Genomic DNA, 24000 nt, shown 5'->3' on the forward strand with positions numbered 1-24000 from the left:
CGAGGAAAAGCAAAAAGTTCCATAAAAGATCGATATTTTTTCGATTCATCTTTCTTCTATAGATTCACATTCTTCATCAAAATAGAGGCAACATCCCAAATGTGAAAAACAAATATCAGCAAAAGTTATAATTCCACAAGATCATTAAAACACACGTAGATACATTAATTTAGGTAGCCAATGAAATGAATAATATATTCCTATATTTTGAATATGTATAATTCGTTTCATATGATGAATGTAAGGAAAAGGGATCCAAAAAGAAGACTATTATTCACACATAATTTAAGCCTTTATATATTTCTTCCTTTTTGTTGAAAACCTTTGTGAAAATTGATCATGAAAGATCCAATATCTTTTACCCTCTCTTTTTTTACTTTCAATATTTCAATCATGACATGATAATAATCATCACTGCTCCACCACCACATTTTCTACTACCACAATAATCATGCCTACTCCGATGAACAAATCCACGATTCCACCATACCTTCTCCTCCTCTCACGTTGCCCTCCGGCGACTTCCCTCCGTTGCTGATTTTCCCGCCAAAATCGTTTCTTTGGAAGTCGTTGTGGTGGTTGTGGATGAGGTTGGGGAGGGTTTCCGAGACCGGATTGCGATGGCCAAATCCGAACTGATAGTCGTTTTGGGGTGAATTTTGGGGTTTGGAGGCGGCGGGAAATGGAAATTTGGCGTTTGATTGGAGGAGAGATGTGAGAATGTTTTGGTTTTGGTTTTGGTTTGGGATATTGAAGAGATTTGGGAGGTGGCGGCGGAGGTAGGGCGGCGGCGGCGGGGGGGAGTCCACGGAGGCGGCGGATCTCGGGGCGAAGAGATCGATTCGGCTCCTGGGGAAGGAAGAGGAGGTGCTGAAGGGCGGCGCGGGGATTCCGGTGAATTCCTGCACCATGGCTCTGAAATTGGCGGTGTCCGTGGTGAGCACGGTGGTCGGCGCCCGCCTCGACGCTCGAGATCGCTTCTTCGGGTTTCGCGCCGCCGCCTGTTGCTGTTGCTGTTGCTGGTGGTGGTGAGTGTTGCTGCTCAAGGGCGCCGGGGCGGGGAATTCGGCGACGTGGCTCGGATTCGGGTCGGATCTTAGCGGATTTGGGGAATTCAAAAGCAGCGAGTTCGGGTTCTGGTGGAGCTGGAGGTAGCCGGAGAGCGGGTCGATGAACTGTGGGGGCGCGTTGGGAATGGTCGTGAACGTGTAGTCGGCGGCGCGTGAGTCGTACTCCTCGTCGCCGCCGCTGGATGATTGTAGGCTCCCGCTATTGCCAGAATGCATCACGATCGCCTTCTCCTTCGATTTTTGATGTGAAGAAGAAACTAGGGTTTCTTAGCGGAAGGAGCTGAGTTTATGGCAGTAGAAGAAAAAGGGAAAAGTGGGGAAGCTACTGCGTTTTTGAGAGAGAAAGTGTGTCAAATATAGAGTGAGAACAGTGTCTTTTATTTGTGTGGTTTGTGACAATTTTCGACCACAGATAAGGAGGAAAATGTATGCATAATATCTGTAATTACTTCTTGGGATAAAGAGCTATGACCGGCTATAAAATACTACATCAATCTTCTTTTCGACAAAAAAATTTAAGAAAATTGGTAAGTTAAATAGAAAAAAATTAAAATAAAAAAAGAAAGAGTAAATTATGAAAAGAATAAGATAAGTGAGATTGATTTTCATCGTAATTTAAGGGATAAAAAAATAATGTCGGATAACGCTGAAATGAAATACGATGACTCAAGTGACATGAGACCGACCATTATATAATCCTCACCCAATCCAGAAATAGTTACTTTTGTTATTTCGGTTGTATCATAAAATTAGTCGAAGTCCATTCTCAAAAACTTTTTCACTAACTCAATAATAAAAAGATGAATTTAATTATGGTTAAAAATAAAAAATAAGGGTACAATAGAACTGTTTGCATTAGGGATATTATGGCTATATGGAAAAAAAACTGAGCGTAAGAATTGAAAATTTAATTTTTCGATGAAAAAGGAGTAAATTATTCCAAAAACAGTGTTATTCAAAAGTCAAATACGTGAATTTCATCAATTTTGCTAAACATTAAAAATAACACTGTTCATGATAAAAGAAAATGTACTAAAAAATTGGGTATTTAGGTAGAGATTTAACCATCTGAAATTAATGTTAACTTTGGAAAAGAAATTTTGTCAACTATGACACCACATTTTAATTAAATGTAAAATATGGTATTATTCTTACCCATATATAAAATTGATAGTACTATAATTCGTCAATAATCGATGGTACCAACATCCGCACCTAAATCTAAATTGATGCTTCAAAAATTAAACGAAATAGTATTGGTGGCGTGTGCCTTGCGAATGAAAAATAAATAAATTTTAAGATACAAATATAACCAGTGGGGTATACTTCAAAAATAACTCAAATTAGAATCACAACATCCTTCCAACCATACTTCAAAAATAACTCAAATTAGAATCACAACATCCTTCCAATCATATGCTGTCATGTAGCATATATAAGCAACAAACTTAGTGAATGACTTAGATGAGCGAATTGCATAAAAGACTGTTTATGTTACATTAAATGTAATTTATTTTGCATTATAGACTAAAATGTAAAATAAATTGCATTTAATGCAACATAAACTGTCTTTTATGCAATCCGGGGTAATTCTTATGTGTCATCATTTGTTGCTTAATATCGTTATTATATTGTTTATACCTGCCACGTGGCAGCATGTGGTTGAAAGTATGTTGTGACTTTAAGGGCGAAAGGAGACCGGTACTCCCCTATACCAAGTCACTAATTTTCTAATGATGTGAACAATATTCTGATTTGGCTTTTAATTTCCAACCGAATTTTTTCTACTTTTAGTTTCGTTTATTTTGATTATATGAGTACACATGTTGCCGTTTTTAATGTTTATTTTGATTATATGAGTACACATGTTGCCGTTTTTAATGATGGATAACGATAGTTCTAGAGATGTTATTCTGCGATGGATGGTCAGTTCAACAACAAACTTTAGTTCGGTACAACCATCAAAACTTAAACATCAAAATTTAATTCACTTCAATTTATAACTTGCTTCAAAAGAAATCCATATACAGCAAAATATTATACTATTCCATATGGGTATTTATATATGTCGCATGATATATGCATAACTAAATTCTAAGGTTTTTAGATTGTTTTAATTCATATGAACTAAAACAATCTGACAGTTATTGTACGGACCATTTTAGTTACGTAAGTGCATGCAGTCATGTAATGTGTATTAGAGTAATTATTAACACTATTATTATTGTAGAAATCATGGTATTAAATATGCCCGGTCAATGGATTTTGACTAAATAATAAATGTGACGAGACATTTAATTTTGTGAAATTAAATGACATAGCGTCGATCTACATTTTACGTAGATAAATGTAGTATATTCACTTTCTCAAATCCGATTTCCGGTGAGTGAGAAATAGTGGATTAAAGTTGGGCATAATTAGCTTTTATTAAAGCTTGGAGTTGGAGCTTAGGGAATAATTAACTAGTGTTAATTATCCCACATTGGAGGATTAACACATCTTTTAATGTGTATAAATTAAGTGACTTTATGTTACTTAATTAGCCCGGGCCCGATCAAGATCGATCTTGATCTTGGACTTGGACTTTGGGCTTGGGGCTTGGCCCAAACTATTCTTTTTGGACCACCGCCGAGTCAGCAATCCAAGTGGCTTGACACGTCGTCAAGCGAGGCACAGTCACGGCTGCCACGTGAGAAATTCACACGCTCCACACACGGATGGCACACTTCTGCCACACGCTCGTAACCGTCGGCGCTTACAAATCTGCCATGATGAGCCTTCATGGCTGTTGACCCACAGCAGTGGACTAAGCCTATAAATAGGCTATCCACTCCATGCATTACACAACATCATTCACAAGCATTACAGCATAAGCTCTCTCCCTCTCTGCATTGTCTTTCTGTCGAAGCTCTGCCCTCTCCTACATCCAGTTCGCCGGAGCTCTACTGATTGCGGTGCTGCATCAATAGAGACGTAGCCGTTTTACCTTTGGGGACGACACGCCAAACCGAAGAGCACTACCGGGGCGTATCTCATCTTGAGGGAAGAGGCCTCCTCGACTCGGCTCAAACATTTTTCACGGTTACTGTTTCGTTTTTACATTTGTAATCTCATTCTAGTTCAGTTTCCTCTTTTGTATTCCTTCTTTTGGGTTGTATTACGCCCGACTCTTATCTCTTGTAATCCCCATAAACCAACAATCGCAAGACGAGATATCTTGCCTTTGAAGGGATTTTGACCTCTAAACTGAACTTAAAATTTCGAAACTTAATACACCTTTGCTGGAGATGTCGACGGAATCCAACACCACCGCTGCCGCCACCACCGCCGCCATTCCTTCAACCATGGCGACCACTGGACCTGTCAACACGTCGTCGATTCCGACGATGATGCCCACTCCCGGGCGCTATCCTTCTTCATCAACAACCCCTTGGGAGTTCGTTAACCCCCTTGGGCTCACTGGTGGATCCACCTCGAGTGGATCGGTTGGTTCCACTTTTAGTGGTTCCTTCGGATCCTTTAATGGATCGAGTGTTGGGGCTTTCGGGCCTCACACGAATGCTGGGGCCTTCGGGTCTCATGCGAGTGCTAGTCCCTTCGGGGATAGTACGTTCATGGCGGGCTCATGCCTAACGTGAATGGTGGGGGCTCTATGCCCAACCACGTTGTTGGCTCCTTCGGGGGCAACGGAATTGGTTCCTTCCAAGGACCAACTGCGGCACCTTTGGCACCAAGAATGATGCCACCGGCCGAGAAACCACCCAAGTTTGGAGGATCAGACTTCAAGAGGTGGTACCAAAAGATGTTGTTCTACTTGACAACATTGGGCGTCGTCAACTTCCTCACGGAGAACGAGCCGCCCGCGCCAAGCGACCAAGAGACTAGGCTCGAAGTCATGGCGGACTATGAGGCTTGGAGAAAAGGGGATTATCTATGTAAAAACTTTATTTTAAGTGCATTAGATGATAGCCTCTATAATGTATACTCCAATGTAACCACATCTAAACAAATGTGGGAAAGCCTAGAGAAGAAATATAGCATAGACAATGCTGCAGGGACTGAACAGGTTGTAGCATCCAAGTTTATGGACTACAAGATGGTCGACTCTCGACCCATCATGGAGCAAGTCCAAGAGCTCCAAATGATCATCCACTCCTTAGTGGCTGAAGGGATGACCTTGCCCGATAAGTTCCTAAGGTGCACGATCATTGACAAGCTCCCTCCAAGTTGGAAGGACTTCAAGAGTTATCTCAAGCACAAGCGAAAGCAGATGACCCTTGAAGACTTGATCGTGAAGTTGCGCATTGAGGCCGACATGCGCAAAAGTGATCAAAAGGCTAAGGGCTTCACCCCAAATGAAGCCAAAGCCAACCTGTTGGAGCGGGGCGGTCCCTCCAACAAACGCCCTCGCCCAAACCGTCCAAACGACAAAGGGAAGGGAAAGCAGCCTTCAAAGAAGTTTGAAGGCGACTGCTACAACTGTGGCAAACCTGGCCACTTTGCTAAAGACTGCCGCAGCAAGAAGAAGAAGCCGGCTGCCCACGTTGTTGAGAAGGAGTTCAAGGACTGGGATGAGAACGACCTCATTGCTGTGGTCACTGAAGAGGTCAACCTTGTTAACAACAACAAGGGTGGCTGGTATATTGATACCGGCACTACTGCACATGTTTGCGCAGATAGGAGTATGTTCTCCACCTACAACAACGTTGAAGGGAGAAAGATAAACATGGGGAATCAAGCCTCGTCTGAAATCCTCGGAGTTGGTGATGTAATCCTCAAGATGACGTCTGGCGTCTCAATCACCTTGAAGGATGCGCTGCACGTTCCGGACATCCGGAAGAACCTAGTTTCAGGATCAATACTAGTGAATAAGGGTTTTAAACTTGTATTTGAATCCGATAGGTTTGCATTGTATAAGTTTGGGAAGTCCCTCGGAAAAGGTTATGTAACCGACGGACTTTTCAAGCTTAGTGTAGCAACTCGCAGTGTTGCAAAGCCATTGGCTAATAAGAATAAAGCATCTACTTCCTCTTATTTGTTTGAGTCTTCAAATTTGTGGCATTGTAGATTGGGACATGTGAATTCAAAAGCTATTAAAAGATTAGTGAATTTAGATTTACTAAAGGCTAATGAATTGGATACCCAAGATAAATGTGAAATTTGTCTTGAAGCAAAAATGACTAAGTTGCCGTTTCACTCGGTTGAACGAAGCACAAAACCCCTTGAATTAATTCACACGGACGTATGTGATTTAAAGATGGTGCAAACAAGAGGTGGTAAAAAGTACTTTATCACTTTCATAGATGATTGCACAAGGTATTGCTACATTTATCTTTTAAGAAGTAAAGATGAAGCAATAGAAGCGTTCAAAAATTATAAGAACGAAGTTGAGAATCAACTTGGTTGTAAAATCAAAATGATTCGAAGCGATAGAGGAGGCGAATATGTAGCCCCGTTTGAGGAGTTATGCAACGCAAGTGGTATAATTCATCAAACAACTGCTCCATATTCACCACAATCTAATGGTGTTGCAGAACGCAAAAATCGAACTCTAAAAGAGATGATGAATGCACTGCTTCTAACTTCAGGATTACCACATAACATGTGGGGGGAAGCTGTTTTGACAGCCAACTATATCTTGAATAAGATCCCTCTCAAAGGAAAAGATGTCACTCCTTATGAGTTGTGGAAGGGAAGGAAGCCATCCTACAAATACCTCAAAGTGTGGGGGTGTTTGACAAAGGTGATGGTTCCTCCGCCCAAAGAAGTTACAATCGGACCTAAGACGGTTGATTGCATCTTCATTGGGTATGCACTTAACAGTAGTGCATATCGATTTGTTGTTCACAAGTCTGAAATATCGACTATCACAGTAGGAACAACAATTGAGTCGAGGAATGCTGTATTTCTCGAAAATACATTTCCTTGCAAAGACAAGGAAAAAGTCTCAACCAATTCTGAGACAAGAATTGAAGAAGCCACTAGTTCTAAACAAGTGGAAGAAGAAGCCACTAGTTCTAAATCAGCAGATGCGGAACCTGAATCGCGCAAGCGTGCAAGGCCCGATCCAAAAGATACAGTACTAAGACGTGGTAATAGAGTCAGAACACCAAAAACTTTTGGTCCTGACTACATTGCTTTCATGTTGGATGAAGAACCAACATCGATAAAAGTAGCCTTTGCTGGCCCAGACGGGCTGCATTGGAGAGAAGCTGTTCAAAGCGAAATTGATTCAATTTTGCTAAACCTTTAGGATGCAAATGAGTTCTTAAAAGAAAGTTTAAGGCCGATGGAACAGTTGATAAGTATAAAGCCCGATTAGTAGTAAAGGGTTTTAAACAAAAGGAAGGACATGACTTCTTCGATACCTATTCACCTGTAACAAGGATTACATCTATACGAGTGCTTCTCGCTATTGCTGCATTGCACAATCTTGAGATTCATCAAATGGATGTAAAGACCGCGTTTCTAAATGGTGAACTAGAAGATGAAATCTATATGGAACAACCCGAAGGGTTTGTAGTATCTGGACAAGAGAAAAAGGTATGCAAGCTCGTAAAGTCCCTATATGGATTGAAACAAGCGCCATTGCAATGGCACTTGAAGTTTGATAATGTGATGTTATCAAATGGGTTTAAAATCAACGAGTGCGACAAATGTGTCTACATCAAGAGCACTAATAACGGTCATGTTATAGTGTGTCTCTACGTTGATGATATGTTAATCTTGGGTAGCAACACTCAAGTAATTAACGATACAAAGGCCATGTTAAAGAGAAACTTTGACATGAAAGACATGGGTCTAGCCGATGTAATTCTTGGAATGAAGATTCTAAGAACGAATGATGGAATCATCTTAACACAATCACATTATGTTGAGAAGATATTGAATAAATTCAAAGCCTATGATGGTGCGTCGGTTAAGACTCCAATTGAACTCGACGTTCACTTGAGCAAAAACAAAGGCGAGCCCGTTGCACAAGAAGAGTATGCACGGGTCATCGGGTGCATTATGTACTTGACTAATTGCACTCGACCTGACATTGCTTGTGCCGTGAACAAGTTGAGTCGTTACACGAGCAATCCAAGCAAAGAGCATTGGAGAGCTCTTGTGAGGGTTTTGAGATATTTAAAACACACTCAAAATCTTGGGCTACACTTCTCGAGATACCCCCCGGTACTTGAAGGGTACTGTGATGCCAATTGGATATCCGATAATAGAGACTCACTTTCAACAAGTGGATATGTCTTTACTATTGGGGGTGGTGTTGTATCGTGGAAATCCACAAAACAGACCTGTATAGCCCGATCAACAATGGAATCGGAGTTCATTGCCTTGGATAAGGCTGGTGAGGAAGCCGAGTGGCTTAAGAACTTCCTTGAAGACATTCCATGTTGGTCTAAGCCAGTGCCACCAGTGCTGATCCACTGCGATAGCCAAGCAGCTATTGGAAGGCAAACAATGGCTTCTATAACGGTAAGTCTCGACATATACGTCGACGACATAACACCGTGAGACATTTGATCACAACAGGGGTGATTACAATTGACTATGTGAAGTCAATAGATAATCTAGCGGATCCGCTAACCAAAGGGTTAAACCGTGATCAAATGAATAAGTTGCTAGAGGGAATGGGTTTGAAATCCACAAACTAAAGAACTATCATAGTGGTAACCCAACCATGATGACTGGAGATCCCAAGAACTTGGTTCAAAGGGACAACTAAGCTATGAGAGTTCATGAGAAACACTCAACTATATCTATTCCCTAGAGAGCAATAGAGTGTTGGAGAGCTTGCCTAGTGGTAAAGGCTAAGTCTATGACTTTTAATGGTTCTTAAGGATCTCAAAGAGATGGAATTCTCAAAGAGACCAAGTATGGCAAGGTACTTGACTAAGAATCACCTATGTAAGTGCGAAGTGTGGTCGCTTCATAAAAAATGCACTTATGAATCCAAAGTGGTGTCCAAGACCGCAATGGACACAAAACGTGAGAACGGATGAGGTTGAGGTGTTTAATCGTTAACACCATTGTCTCGGTGCACGCCGTGGGGGATTAGTTCAAAGCATCGCGCTACTAAGCCGCCTGTGTATCCGATGGTGTCGACTATGGAGGGTTCAAAGTCAACAACTACCTATCCTTATGCTTATATACCTCTCGAGGGTTGAGCTTGTGTCTGCATGCATATGCATTCGGCTATTTCCACTCATGTGGGGGATTGTAGAAATCATGGTATTAAATATGTCCGGTCAATGGATTTTGACCAAATAATAAATGTGACGAGACATTTAATTTTGTGAAATTAAATGGCATAGCGTCGATCTACATTTTACGTAGATATATTCACTTTCTCAAATCCGATTTCCGGTGAGTGAGAAATAGTGGATTAAAGTTGGGCATAATTAGCTTTTAATTAAAGCTTGGAGTTGGAGCTTAGGGAATAATTAACTAGTGTTAATTATCCCACATTGGAGGATTAACACATCTTTTAATGTGTATAAATTAAGTGACTTTATGTTACTTAATAATTATAGTGGACCAAGATGGGTGAAAGAGCCCACACGCGCGCACACGCGCACGCCGCCGCCGCCCGTCCGAGCCCGAGCCCGTGCCCGTGCCCGTGCCCGTGCTCGTGCTCGCGCTCGCGCTCGCGGCCGCGGGCCCGGGCCCGGGCCCGATCCCTATCCCTATCTCGATCTCGATCTCGATCTCGATCTGGATCTCGATCTTGGATCTTGGCAATTGGTCTTTGGGTGGTCTTTGGGCTTGGGGCTTGGCCCAAACTATTCTTTTTGGACCACCGCCGAGTCAGCAATCCAAGTGGCTTGACACGTCGTCAAGCGAGGCACAGTCACGCCTGCCACGTGAGAAATCCACACGCTCCACACACGGATGGCACACACTCCTGCCACACGCTCGTAACCGTCGGCGGTTACAAATCTGCCATGATGAGCCTTCATGGCTGTTGACCCACAGCAGTGGACTGAGCCTATAAATAGGCTAGCCACTCCATGCATTACACAACATCATTCACAAGCATTACAGCATAAGCTCTCTCCCTCTCTGCATTGTCTTTCTGTCGAAGCTCTGCTCTCTCCTACATCCAGTTCGCCGGAGCTCTACTGATTGCGGTGCTGCATCAATAGAGACGTAGCCGTTTTACCTTTGGGGACGACACGCCAAACCGAAGAGCACTACCGGGGCGTATCTCGTCTTGCGGGAAGAGGCCTCCTCAACTCGGCTCAAACATTTTTCACGGTTACTGTTTCGTTTTTACATTTGTAATCTCATTCTAGTTCAGTTTCCTCTTTTGTATTCCTTCTTTTGGGTTGTATTACGCCCGGCTCTTATCTCTTGTAATCCAGAAACCAACAATCCAACAATTATAAACACGGATGTACCTTAAAATAAGGATTAAATTGGGGTACTGATTCCTAAAATTATAAACTTTATGCAGTTTAATTCAGGTATTTTCTATAACGGTTAAAAGTTATAGAAAATATCAAACGTCTGTTGCAGTCAACAATCCAAACAAGTGGTATTAGAGTCAGGTCGAATGGGGTCCAGGATGACTCATGTTCGAGTCGGGCACGTAATGTCTCCATGTGTCGACTGCGTCTGCCTGTTCACGATGTGATTTGGTTTGAGGGAGAGGTTTGTTGAGTACAAATTCATCACACATCAGGAGTCTTGGGGAAGTTGGAATGTGTACATAATTCTTGTCCAACCCCAATCAGTTTTGAGCCCTTTTGGGAGTGACCCAAAAATAAATCCGTGCGGGCTTGACCCAGAGCGGACAATAGCAAACGTCTGTTGCAGTCGACAATCCGAACAGTTAAAAATATCAGCAACTTTACATTTTGTGTGTTATTTCGAATGTCGGGTCAATCGCCGTATTCGACTGTCATACTTGTTTTTTTATCCTACTTGGCACAAATTAAATTAACAAAGTCTTTTAAGTGAATTTCTTTTATCTTATTTGCCACGAATTTTAAAAGTGGCCTGAAATATTATAATTTTTTCTAGTTGTATTAAAAAATAGTAGTTCATAATAATTTTTGATCATTTTAAAAATTTATAATCCCTCCGTAATGAAACGTTTGGGAATCAGCATGAGATTTTATGTAGTGTTGTTTTGTAAGTTAATGAGAGAGAGTAAAGTAAGAGAGATGAAAAAGTAGAGATAGAGTTGTTTCCATTTTACGAAACATTTCAATTTTTAATAGGACAACCAAAAAGGAAAAAATTTTATTTTTAATAGTACAGAGAGGGAGTAGAGTACTAGAACCGGACCCAAATTCATAATTTTAGGTGTGAATACCTCAGTTTAAAAAGATCCTCCTCAAAAAACAAGACCGGCATATAATCAACTCTCATTTTAGCATTATTTAAATGATATTGAAAGTGTTCTATACGTTTAAGTGTTTCGGATATAGTGAGAAATTGGCTCTTTTCCATATGGTCGTTCAGTGTTTAAGTAATATATATGGACAGCCCGATCTGAAATGGAAGGCCCGCACTATTCCTTACAGTTTTTTAGAGAAATCAATTCTGGCGAGGGAGATAAGAATTGAGACATCATTGGGTGTCCCACCCAGAAATGAGAGCACTTTTTCGGATTTGCCCCTCACATTTTCATTTCCCCCCTTCTCTCTCTTGGTTTGAGGGGCATTTCCGTCTTTCAGCATACTACTCTAAATTAATGCACACCAATTTCTAAAACATTGAACAGTGGGAGTGGTGTGTCATTTAGTGGCTGCAAGTGAGTCCAACCATCTCATTCCTAATCCATATCCATATCCATATCCATATCCATATCTTGAGAACCCACCTCTAAAACACTAAACGGACCCTTATATTATGCGCCTAGCTAGATAATTTAAGAATTAAAGAATTTTCTTGTGGGAACATACTGAATAAACATAGAGAATTATTTAAGTGGTTATATTTCCAAACACGCATGCATATTGACTAGAGCTACCAAAACTTGACCTTTCCTTTGCTACGTGTAAATAAATAATAAAAATACTACTTATTTATTTGATGATAACAGTTAAAACCTTAATTTATTGTAATACTTTACACTAGCTAGACAACATAGAGATACATATGTCCGAAAAACACAGACCACACACCCAAAATTGCCTCAATTATTTGATTTAATGTGTTCTTTGCCACATATTCAACAACATCATAGTATTAAAAAAATTAAAAAAATAATCTAAAATAGTACTTTATATTTGCACTAAATCTACACGTTATAAAAACAGGTGACAAGTGGCTCAACTGAAGCACAATTCATTGAAAAATTACAAATTTTAATTAAATACACAGAATTTGTTTTTGTTCTGATTTGGATGATCGACAACATTTTAAGTTGCATGGTGGTGATTAAGTGTAATTTTTCTTCATTGAACTTAGTTTATTTGACCGGTCAATAGTTAATACTAGTAAGATGCAAAATTATATTGTAATTAGGCACAAGTTACTTCACGGATGTTCTGAGTAAATGAGATTGAACATGACCACATGGGCTAAGTGTTAGATTACAAATTCATATCACATCGGAATGATTAGGCACAAATTACTTCACGGATGTTCTTTATAAATGTTAGTAGTAGATTTCAAATTCATATCACAAGAGAATAAAAGTTAGAAAACAATATATAAGTATTATATAATTTGAGGTATTTTGTAAGTGATCCAACAATAAATCAATGAATGCTTGATCGAAAATAGATAATATCAAACTGATATGCACTTGACGATCCTAACACTAAGTTCGGCCTTAGGAGCAACTCTGGACATGGGGGTGATCATGATAGAGAAAACATTTGCTATATTTCACCAGTATTTAGGAATGAAAAATCGTGCGGATTGGATGATAACGGCCTAATCTAAAAGGCTAACCTGAACTCAACATGTTAAAGAAACGTCAAATCGAACACGAATCCAATCTACTATCTTAAAAGCCGAACACGATCCCCACTCGACACGATATAATATGAGTAATCTTACACGATAACGACCCTGAACTTGTCTGCTATATTTCACTAGCATTTAGGGGTGGCAAATCGTGCGGGTTAAGTGATAACGACCGAACCCAATATGGTCTAATAAGAACCCGACCTGCTAAGGAAATCGAACACAAACCCAACCTACTACCTTCAACCTGAACTCGACCCGCACCGACACGATATAATATGGGTTGACACGTCACGATAATGACACGAACATGATATTACATGATTAAAACCATAATATAATACACGATTAAACTTGATAATGGCACGAACATGATATTACATGATTAAAACCATAGTATACTACACGATTAAACCTAATATTACATTATTAAATCCATTTTACACGATTTAACATGATTTACAAGAAATTAAAGTAAAGCATAATTTTTAAAAAATAATATTGTTTTTTCTTAATAGGTTATTTGTATTCAACCTAAACTCAACCGATATTATCGGGTGCTTAACGGGTCAACCTAATAAGGACATGACTCAATAAGATTTGATTCAAACTCATTACTTTCATGCAAATTCATATCGAATTATTGGGTCACGTAAACAATTACAAGCTATACTAGCATTCATTTTGTGTTGCTTCTATATAAAGTAAATAGTAACTTCATAAGAGCACTCATCATTTTATCCCACTTATTCTTAAGGGCCTATCTCCTTGCAATGGAAGGGCCTATCCCACATTCCATTCAATTTGTTTCACTCAACTAAAATGCAATAAAATAAAATTAAGACAAATAAATTAGTGAAAACATATTTAATTAAAAAAACTACTACATTTTTAAAAAATATAGAAAATAACAAAAAAACACATAAAAACATAGATAATAATGACTCAAACGTCGTCGTCGGAAGCCAGATCCAACTGTTTCTTTATCCTGCTGATAGTTTTCCAGATGTCCGTTTTAACACGATCGTCCTGTTCATCTCGGTACAGCTTGTAGAACTTATGCAGCTAGCATAGCCGGCAATTCTTACATCATCCTCCGCGTCCCCATCGGTCGACTGGGAGGCGCTCTCCTGTTTCTTCCCCTTCCCCTTTTCCGCTTTCACTCCGATCGGGCGCCAAGGAGTGGGTTGACTTACCTTAACCGAATCGGTCAAGTCGGTTGGTGTTGGTCCGCTGCTGCTCAAACTCTGGGATCTGACGAGCCTCGTCCTCCTCGATCCTTGTGCCATTTTCACCTCAATCACCCCTGGAATTTAGTTTGATCCTTCAGCTTCATGTAGGCTTCCCAGTGATTGAATCCCATGGTGTTGACAGTGCTCGTGAACTGGGTGTTCGGCAACTCCCGCACGTCGTCGTAGCTCATACCAGTCCTCATAGTTCGGCAGTTGTTCTGGTAGATACTATGGAACTTACAAATGTTGTACATAACGCACTCAAAATGTTTGCGAAGCTCTGGCGCCTTGTGAGTCGGTGCCCCATCGGGCTTCACCCCAGGCTGATTGTAACGTTGAGCGATACGGGTCCAGAAACCAACCTTTCGTTGATTGTTGCTTACAATCGGATCCTCGCTGATATCTATCCAATACTTCGCCAGAGCAAGCGTCTCAGCTCGCAGATATTTTGTCTGCGGCCTCTTACCCTTCTGAGCCGGCGCAGATGGCTCTACGGTCTTTGCCTTCCCATTCCCCTTCTCCATCTCCTGCTCCTTGGGAGGTGATGGGAGCATCTCGTCGACATCATACTCTTTCGTGCTGAAGCTCGGATCTCTGACCGGAATAGTTGTAGATCCGTGTGAACCAGGTGTAGAACTCAACATCTCTGGCCAATAGACCCGCATCCCCGTAATTCGGGTCAATTCTTCTTCCAATGCTCCATTGGTACGCCTGTGGGGTTATTGGTCTACCAGATCCGACAAAGGCATTGTCGGCAAATTGGGGGAAGTTGGGGTATTGGTTCCCGACAAACTATGGGAGACCAGCATTGCCTATGAAAGGAGTGAGCCCGGCGGCGAATTGGTTCCCGCCAGCGAATAGGTTTCCACCAGGAACTTGGTTTTCCGGGGGGGATTTGGGTTCCACCCATGTAAAGGCTTCCATCGCCGGAATAATGCGGAGAGTTGCCATAATCCATTTTGTAGAGAGAGGAAAAGAAGTATAGAGTGATGAGAAGAGGGATGAATGTGAATAATGGGGTATGGATGTATATATAGAGGATTAAAAAATTAAAAAAATAAAATTTGATCATAGGGCCGATGATCGGCCCTATCTCCACAATGGAGGGCCGATCAAAGGCCCTATGGGATCGGCTTTGGCCGATACAACGGCTCGAAGGGGGGAGGCTATGAGGGGCGATGATTGCTGATCGACGCCTCATTTAATATGCCCCACATAGTGAATGCTCTAACTAGCGTCTAGCGGACACATTTTTTCCTATTCCATCAATAACTTCTAGCTGACTATACAAACTAATTTTGAGAAATTAGAGTAAAAACACCGTACCCACACAAAATAAAACACGGACGTATTATTGTCAAAGATCGAATTCTACGATTTTGATGGATGCTGCTCGGGCTGTCAAATCGTGCGGGTTGGGTCGTTATTGTGACAACCCATTATCGACCCAACCCAATCGTGTCCCAACCCAACCCATCCCGAAATCATCGGGTTCTTATCGTGTCCCAATCCAAGGGGTTCGTGTCGGGTTCGTGCGTGTTATCGTGTACCCAAAAAAAGTCAACTCTCTGTTAATGATAGTAAGTTAACTTGACACGACACGATAACGACTAAAACATGATGTTATTATACGATTTAAACATAATATTACACGATAAAACTAAAAATTACCAAATTAAAATAATTATTTTCTTAATCAAAATAATAAAATTAAAGTATAGTAATATTAAATCTATATAATAAAATTAAATAATTAAAAAATTAATTTTTAATAAAATCTATGCATAATATTTTCTTAAAATTCATAAAAAAAATTAATTAATATTTTTTTATTAATAAAATGAAAGTATAATATTTTTAATTATTTAAAATTAAAGTATAATATTTTTAATCAACAAAAATAACTAAAAATGAAATTTAATAGTTTGTTAATTAATAAAAAATATATATTTTTCTTAACGTATAACCCAAACCCGACCCAAACACGACCCGACCCAACCCGTTATCTTCGTGTTCTTATTGGGTCGACCCTATAAGGACCGAAATCCTGATCATGCGTGTTCGTGTCGTGTTAATTTCGTGCGGGCCCGTATCGTATCAAAAATTGCCAACCCTAGATGCGACCGCTTGGGGAGTAAATTGATTTGATTGAATTAATTATTCTTGTCATGCTAATTTTGTCACTAATAAATGTTTCATAAATTAGCATGTTAACAAATTTCATAAAAGTGATTGTCGTATGATGGAACGTAAATTCTAAAGGAACAAAGATTTATGTAATTTATGTCAAACGTTCGAATTTGTTCTAAAAAGATAGTACTATAAGAGCATCCACAATGCCGCCCTTCCCGGCGGACGTCGGAGAGGCTTCAGGGAAGGGCGTGCGGGACGTCCAGCATTGGGGCGGAGAGGGGCGGACACGCCCGTGGCTTGCGGGCACGGGAGAGGTGCGGTCGTCGCGGGACGTCCGTGCTGACGTCCGCCATTGCGGCGACGCGCGAACGTCCGGCGCGGACTTCCCATTTTTTAATTTTAATTTTTTTTTATAAATCTATATATACGGTTCGTTGCACTGGCGACGTGGACGACGAGGAGTGAGATGTGGGTCGCATTTGTCGAAGCTAGGGGGTTGTATTTTTCTTGTTTCAAAATTATGTATTTTTTTAGATGATTATGTATGTTTTTTATTATTTTTAATGAAGTTGTTGCATTTTCCCCGTATTCGTGTCGAAATTTTAATTCTGTAAATTGCATATTTGTGAATTTGTGAATTTTTTTTATTGTGGGAAGTACTTGGGGATGTCCGTCATTGTGCAGTGAGATGACCTTATGACGTGGCAGTGCAGTGGGAGGTCCTTATGACGTGGCAGGAGGGATTTTTAGGAAGTCCGTCGGGAAGGGCGGAGGGACATCCGCAGCATTGCGGATGCCCTAAGGCGGTATTCATTTTCGTGGATAAATCGTACCAAGATATAATCTAGGATAGAGTTGTGAAATTATTTTAGTTGGAAGAGGTTGTTAGCTATGATTAATTATCCCATAATTATACATTATTGAGTTGTGAGATTGAATCTCATAAATTAAATATACTACATATTTAATCTCGATACAATCTTGCAAACCAAAATCCCATAAATATTGTGTGATATTGGATTCCAAAATATTGGGATTTTTCACATTGGAATATTTTCGAAAACAGGCCGAAACATAATAAAAATGATTAATATAAGCCCACTAAATTGATATGTAGGCCCAACCAGGATCCGACTTGTTCTTGAAGAAAAAGAAAGCTAAGACCATCCACTACGCTGTCTCTATACCGTCCCTTAAACCGTCCTTTAACTACTATTTGACCACTATTTGAGGGCCCCACTGTCCTTTTTTCCTCCATCCATTAACTAAGGGACGGAACCTGCAACGCTCCGTCCCTTAACCGTCCCTTAATTACTATTCATTCAATTTCATTTTTTATTTTTTTTACAACCCAATTAAATTTAAACAAACACAATTCATTAAAATTAAAACAACATTACAACTTAAACTTAAAAAAAGAAAAGAAAAAAAGACATAATTGAAATTCTAAAAAAATAAAAAATGACATAATTTAATCTTCTCCGCCAAAGTTTTCTCAAATGTGCTCAATTAGATCCTCTTGGAGTTGGGTGTGGGCGCTAGAGTCGCGTGTCCTTGCCCGAATAGCCAACCGTTCTTGTATAGACGGATGCGCTCCACTTCGCGGCGGACTACTTGCGGTTGAGCTTCCGGGAGATTCGGGGTCGAACCAATTTCCCGCATCGGGTCCTTCGTCTCGGACAATCATGTTGTGCAAGATTATGCACGTATACATGATGTCGACCATGCTCTCCATGAACCAGGAACGAGCCGGGGCTTTGATGATGTTGAAGCGCGCTTGGAGAACCCTGAACGCCCTCTCCACATCCTTGCGCGCAGCCTCCTGCTTCTGCGTAAAAAGAGCCTGCTTTGGGTTCGCAGGCCTGCCGCACGTCTTCACGAAGGTCGGCCACTTCGGGTAGATGCCGTCGGCGAGATAGTACCCCATTTTATACAGCCGGTTGTTGGCGACGAAGTTGATGGCTGGCGCTTTACCATCCAAAACTTCGGTAAAGAGATCGGACTGGTGGAGCAAGTTTACGTCGTTGTTCGAGCCAGGGACCCCGAAGTACGCGTGCCAGATCCAAAGCCGGTAGTCGGCAACGGCCTCGAGTACAACGGTTGGGTGGGTGCCTTTGTGGCCGCTCGTGTAGGACCCCCTCCAAGCCACCGGGCAATTCTTCCATTGCCAGTGCATGCAATCGACACTGCCAAGCATCCCGAGGAATCCGTGCACTTGTTCGTGCAGGTTGAGGAGGAACTGACAATCGTCCGTGCTTGGCCTCCGGAGAAATTCGTCACTGAAGGCTGCCCGGACGCCTCTGCAGAAGTTGAGCAAGCACATGCGCCCAGTGGTGTCTCCGATGTGAAGGTATTCGTCGAATATGTCGGCCGTTTGTCCAGTCGCAAGCTGACGGATGGCTGCAGTACATTTCTGCAGCGTCGTGTGGCTGGGACGGCCGACCGCGTCGAACCCTTCTCGGAAGAACTCTTCCCGGGCCGCCAAAGTATTCGCTATGTGGAGAAATAGCAGTTTACTCATGCGGAAACGGCGACGGAAGTAGGTATCTCCCCAAATCGGGTTATCGCAGAAGTAGTCGGCACTAACCGTGCAGCGGCTTCCTCCCGGTTCCGATTGATGTACTTCCGAGAGCGTCGTGGGGGTGGCGCGGCTTCCTCCACCTCTCGTCGTCGATCTTCTTCAAGTGATTGTTCCATTAATTGACGCATTTGCTCAAAAGAATCCATTTGTTTGAGTTGATTTAAGTTGGAAATTGGAGTGATAGAGAGGATTTGAGAGGAATAGATGTGTTTGTGTGTGAAATGAGTATGAAATAAGATTATTTATAGAGTAAATAAATAAATAAATAAATAAATAAATAAAATTTAAAAAAAAGAAAATAAAAAATTAACAGTAACATTACCGTTTGAATTTTTTTTATTAAAATTCGATTTTTTTAAAAAAAATCAATTTTTTTTTAAAAAAAATGAATTATTGCGTCATCCGTGACGACGCCCACTCGCGGGCCAGCAAGTGGGCGTCACGCATGCATCGGGGGCGCGCCACGTCGCCCTGGGGCCGGCGCGTCCCTTGTCTCGCGGATGCGGGCTACGGGACGAGGGTTGCAACGCGTCCCGCGGCGGAACCGTCCCTCCGGGACGAAACGCGGGACGCGTAGTGGATGCTCTAACGCAAACTGCGTCAGTTCATTGGTTTTTTCTTTTTTTGTTCTAGAATGAAACTTAGATTCCGTGTTTGTACTGAACTTTTTTTTTATTCCGTGTTTGGGAAAGACGCATGGCCCTCATGCGTCTTCTTTTAATGAAACGCATGACGATTATGCGTATTTGTGCAAATCACCCGGTCGGGTGATTTGCAAGTGGCAAAACACCCGGTATCTCACAATTCGAAAAAATTGAGAGACGCACGCATAATCGTCATGCGTTTCATTAAAAGGAGACGCATGAGGGTCATGCGTCTCTCCCAAATACGGAATAAAAAAAAGTTTAGTATAAACACGGAATCAAAGTTTCATTCTAGAACAAAAATAGAAAAAACCCGTCAGTTCCACCCGCTGCGTAAATTCAATTTCTATGTTTATCCATTTAATTGATATTACAAACATGATATTTCTGATTGTTTCCAATTGAAAGGAATTTACTAGTTTCCCTTATTGTTTTCGCTCAGGTAGCAGTACGAATTTGTAGGTTAATGATATGAAATAGAAGAAGCATAGGAAAAAAGGAAGCAGAAAAATGCCATTGCTATCGAGAGGTGTCTTCGCCGCCATAAGCCACGCGGAATCATCTCTCGAGGCTTTCAAAAGGTAATTTTTCGTTATTTTTAGTATTTCCTAAAATATGTTGCTTCAGTTGCGTTTTGGATTTTTTTTGTTTTGGAATCCGTAGTATATGCTGAAATGCTATATGTATGTAGTGTTACTGCTCTCATTTGATCTTCAAGGATGCCGCATTCTGAGTGATGACTTTTAGAGTTGTAAATTTGATGCGGTTGATAGGAAGAGCAAGGTTTAGCTGTTTTTGTGGCTAGGGGACTGTGATTAGTTTATGGAGAAAAGTAAACATAGTGGTGGAATTTGTTGACAGATTCTCTAATTTTCAATAATTAGGAAGAATGATGATTTTTTACAATAGCTATACGTCGGGGATTTGGAATTAGGCTCAGACAGTCCCAAGGGCAGGTGCTAAGGATGCGGAGAACATTCTATTGAATTCCGAAGTAGCTTCAGCTAGGTATGTTGTTAAAGGAACAACTCACATCTTTAATTGTCTCAAGTGATCGTTGAGTGGACCGATCACTCAGTGGGGATGCTCCCTCCAGCATGACCGGAGCCTTTCAGAATTGTTGTTTTATGGGCTTTACTATCCCAGCCCGGGTCTAGCAATGGTATCAATTGTATTGCTTATCTAAATTTTATATTGATCATAATCTTGGTACATTATTCAGTCTGTTATAGAGGAATCTGAATTTTCCATGCATTGCTGATTGAGACATGAATTAGTGATATTCACATGAATTTGTCATTTCCTGGCTGTTGAAACATACACTACTGATGCTCACCGAGGATACCCCATAAAATAGCTTATTAGAACCTTCCATATTCACTAATATCTAAGTGTATTTTAATGTCTTTTCTTAGGTCTGGTTTGTCAAAGATATTTTTCTCATCAATGTCCAGAAGACCTTCCTTGAACAATTTATCTTCTCATCCATTGACTGAACAAATAATGGTGGCAGATCATGAGGGTCTGTTTCGTCTGAACTGTTTCACGAAGTATGTATTCTCCATTTCAGCTCTGTTTCACGAAGTATGCATTCTCCATTTCAGCTCTTTGTACATTGCCTTGATATGATTTAAACCTGCCTTTGATGAAACTGCAATATTATGTGGAATGCATAGGTAAATAGATAATTTATCCATATTTGTAAAAAGGGGAAGTACTTAGTAGTCAGCACTGACATATTTTATGCTGTTGTAAATTTTGGTGTTTCACACATCATGGGCTGAGCCAAGTCAAAACTTTGTTGAAGAAAAATAGACATGCAGTTAATGCTTTATTCTATACTACCTCGTTCCATGCTACTCGCACTTTTCTTAGACAATTTAAAGAATGAGCAATTTGTGTAATTAAATTAACATTTTAAGTGTAATAAGGGAACACTTAGTTAACTCTAATATCTTAATTAAATACCCTAATTTTTGCTTAAGATAGAGATAGTGCAAGTAGTTTGGGACGGCCAGAAAAGGAAAAATGCGAGTAGCATGAGACGGAGGGAGTATTTTAAAAGGTGAGTAGGGTTGTGAAAGGGATTTTCGTTGTTGAACCAGATTTCAGTATTACTCTATAGTGATTTCATTGACTCATCTCATCATATGAATAGTCCAATCACATGTTGCAATATCAATGTCTGGCTGCCTGCAGGTATGGTTTATCTAAGAGATACTACTGTAGCAAAACAAAGTCCACAAACAGTGTTAAGACTAGCCCGTTACCTGAACAAGCTGGCACTAATTGGAGATCTTTTCTAATTGTATGATTATGATATCGCGTTTTCCATCTCTCTCAAGATGCTCAGTATCTATCTATATGACTATGTCATCAACGACTTCTTTATGAAATGCCTTCCTGTTAATTACCTTCATCTCAGACTTATTTGTGCAGCCTGGTTTGGCTTTGACTGGAATTGGTGGGTTACTTTTTCTCTTTCACCATAATGATCAAAGGAGAGTAGTGCTTAAAGGTATTTGTGTTTTCTGCTCTCTCTATATATATATTTCAAATTAAGACTTTTTATTCTGGAAAAGTTTGTTGGTGATGGAACAATATAATTAGTTATAAATTGCATTGAATAAATTTTTTATTATTAAGCCTCTTTCCTTCGGATGATTTATCAGTAGCATGTTGTTTGTTCTAACTGTTATTCTTTAAAGAAACTGCATAGGATTATTTTTAATTGAGTTCCTTATTAGATATAAATTGCATTGGAATTTTTTTGGAACAGTTTGCTATTACACGTTACCTTGTTGGAATTCACAAGAACTTTGCTTAACCTAAATCCTCATACAATTAAAATTTGGTGGCAAATGTAGTTACTCTTACATTGTCTTTTCCACACTGAAGTAAGAGTGTATGCTGTAACACAATCTCTTGTACTTGTAACAGGTAAGGGTGTAAAGTTTGAGCGAAGTGCCAACCATGGGCCGATAATAGGTGGCCCTTTTAGTTTAATCAATACAGAAGATCGCCGTGTGACCGAAAAGAATCTTCTGGGGAATTGGGTTCTTCTTTATTTCGGCTATACATCCTCCCCTGATGTAGGGCCTTCAGAACTTCGAAAGATGGCCAACACAATTAACATCTTAGGTTCTACTCTTCTACCCTGGCTCTAATTGAATCATCTATTGTATCAATGTTTTCGTCACTGAAATGTTTGACTTCACTGAAAGAATCGAAGCAGAATATCAAGGTCTTACCCATATTTGTCACTATTGATCCTCAGCGGGACACCCCCTCACATCTTCGTGCTTATATCCACGGTGAGTTATTCTTGTTTAGATACTCATTCTCTTAACCACCACCACGAATTTTTGAATTACACGACCTTTAACTTTCTAATGTCCTTGGCACAAACTGCAGAATTCGACTCAAGAATAGTGGGTTTGACTGGACCAGTTACTGCAATAAGGCAAATGGCACAAGAATACCGAGTGTTCTTCAGAAAGGTTGATGAACAAGGGAGTGATTATCTTATCGAGTCTTCTCACAACATGTAATTCGCATTCTTCTCACCTTTGATCCTAAATTTTATGATGCTATATAATGCTTCAGCTGCCCGTTTGAACTGTAACTGACTTTTCTCTAATTACAAACAGCTACTTGTTGAACCCGGGTATGGAGGTCTCGAGATCATTTGGCCTCGAGTATAATGCCGGGGAGCTGTCTGAGGCCATAGCCAAAGAGATCAAGAAATCTGCTATTACTGAAGCGCGGAGTTGATATACTTACTCGATGTTTCTACAGCGTAATGGCCTTATTTATTAGACAGCATTATCTTTTCTTTTTAATCTCCAAGGAAATTTCTTCGCGTTTAACTCTGTTTCCATTTATTCGAATGCATTCATTTTAAGTGCTATTTTGGTCTGCTAATTTGACTGTACTAACGGAGTTAATTTTGTGAAAATTGATAGTTATAATTACATTGGTACCACAATTCCAAATTGTCTGGAACATTTGTATTTTGGTAACTCTTTTGTGAGGTAAGCGTTATTGTTCAATGGAATAATACTTCAACTAATTTCTCTATGTTTTTCTCATAGTTGATCAAATTTGTGTCGTTCACCACTATAGTCGGAGCGAGTTACAAACAATACTCTTTTGTCAACCAATACAAGGCTAATTTTTTGATCGGCCATGAGTTTTAAGAAATTTAGGGAAAAGTGAGTGGAAGCTGGTGGGTCTTACTTTTATATATTAGTATTATACTAGTAAATTTGAGAGAAATAAAGTTAGTGGAAGATTGAGTCTATTGGAAAATGTAGTAAACAAATAAATGAGATATTTTTTGGTAAACGGATGAAAAATGACAAAATGGAACATTTATTAGTGGACGGAGGGGAGGAGTATTTGTACTACAACAT

The 24000-nt window shown here is 40.3% G+C and overlaps 2 protein-coding genes across 3 annotated transcripts; one reads left to right on the forward strand and one right to left on the reverse strand.

The window, feature by feature from the left end:
- Positions 1-252: 252 nt before the first annotated feature.
- Positions 253-1554, reverse strand: LOC121773418. Its single transcript, XM_042170280.1, has one exon. It carries the CDS (start codon positions 1284-1286, stop codon positions 456-458), a length of 831 nt encoding a protein of 276 aa, XP_042026214.1. The 5' UTR covers positions 1287-1554; the 3' UTR covers positions 253-455.
- An 18340-nt stretch (positions 1555-19894) lies between these two features.
- LOC121773617 (protein SCO1 homolog 2, mitochondrial-like) lies at positions 19895-23620 on the forward strand. Of its 2 annotated transcripts, XM_042170508.1 has the most exons (9): positions 19895-19918; positions 20028-20166; positions 21001-21135; positions 21785-21893; positions 22025-22103; positions 22526-22726; positions 22810-22899; positions 23000-23132; positions 23236-23620. In XM_042170508.1, the coding sequence occupies exons 2-9, from the start codon at positions 20096-20098 to the stop codon at positions 23357-23359; spliced, it is 942 nt and encodes a 313-aa protein (XP_042026442.1). In that variant the 5' UTR covers positions 19895-19918; positions 20028-20095; the 3' UTR covers positions 23360-23620. The 2 variants fall into 2 exon arrangements, with proteins under 2 accessions (XP_042026442.1, XP_042026441.1); XM_042170507.1 differs by lacking the exon at positions 19895-19918 and having other exon boundaries at positions 19937-20166; positions 23236-23619.
- Positions 23621-24000: the final 380 nt, after the last annotated feature.

The sequence above is a fragment of the Salvia splendens genome, chromosome 17 (assembly GCF_004379255.2).
Source record: "Salvia splendens isolate huo1 chromosome 17, SspV2, whole genome shotgun sequence".
Lineage (NCBI taxonomy): Eukaryota > Viridiplantae > Streptophyta > Magnoliopsida > Lamiales > Lamiaceae > Salvia > Salvia splendens.

Excerpts from the sequence above, each read along its gene's own strand:
- LOC121773418 (XM_042170280.1), bottom strand. The coding sequence starts at position 1,286 with ATGCATTCTGGCAATAGCGGGAGCCTACAATCATCCAGCGGCGGCGAC.
- LOC121773617 (XM_042170508.1), top strand. The coding sequence starts at position 20,096 with ATGCCATTGCTATCGAGAGGTGTCTTCGCCGCCATAAGCCACGCGGAA. Across the intron at positions 22,900-22,999 it reads TCTTCGTGCTTATATCCACG|AATTCGACTCAAGAATAGTG; the intron begins GTGAGTTATTCT and ends CACAAACTGCAG. Across the intron at positions 23,133-23,235 it reads ATCGAGTCTTCTCACAACAT|CTACTTGTTGAACCCGGGTA; the intron begins GTAATTCGCATT and ends AATTACAAACAG.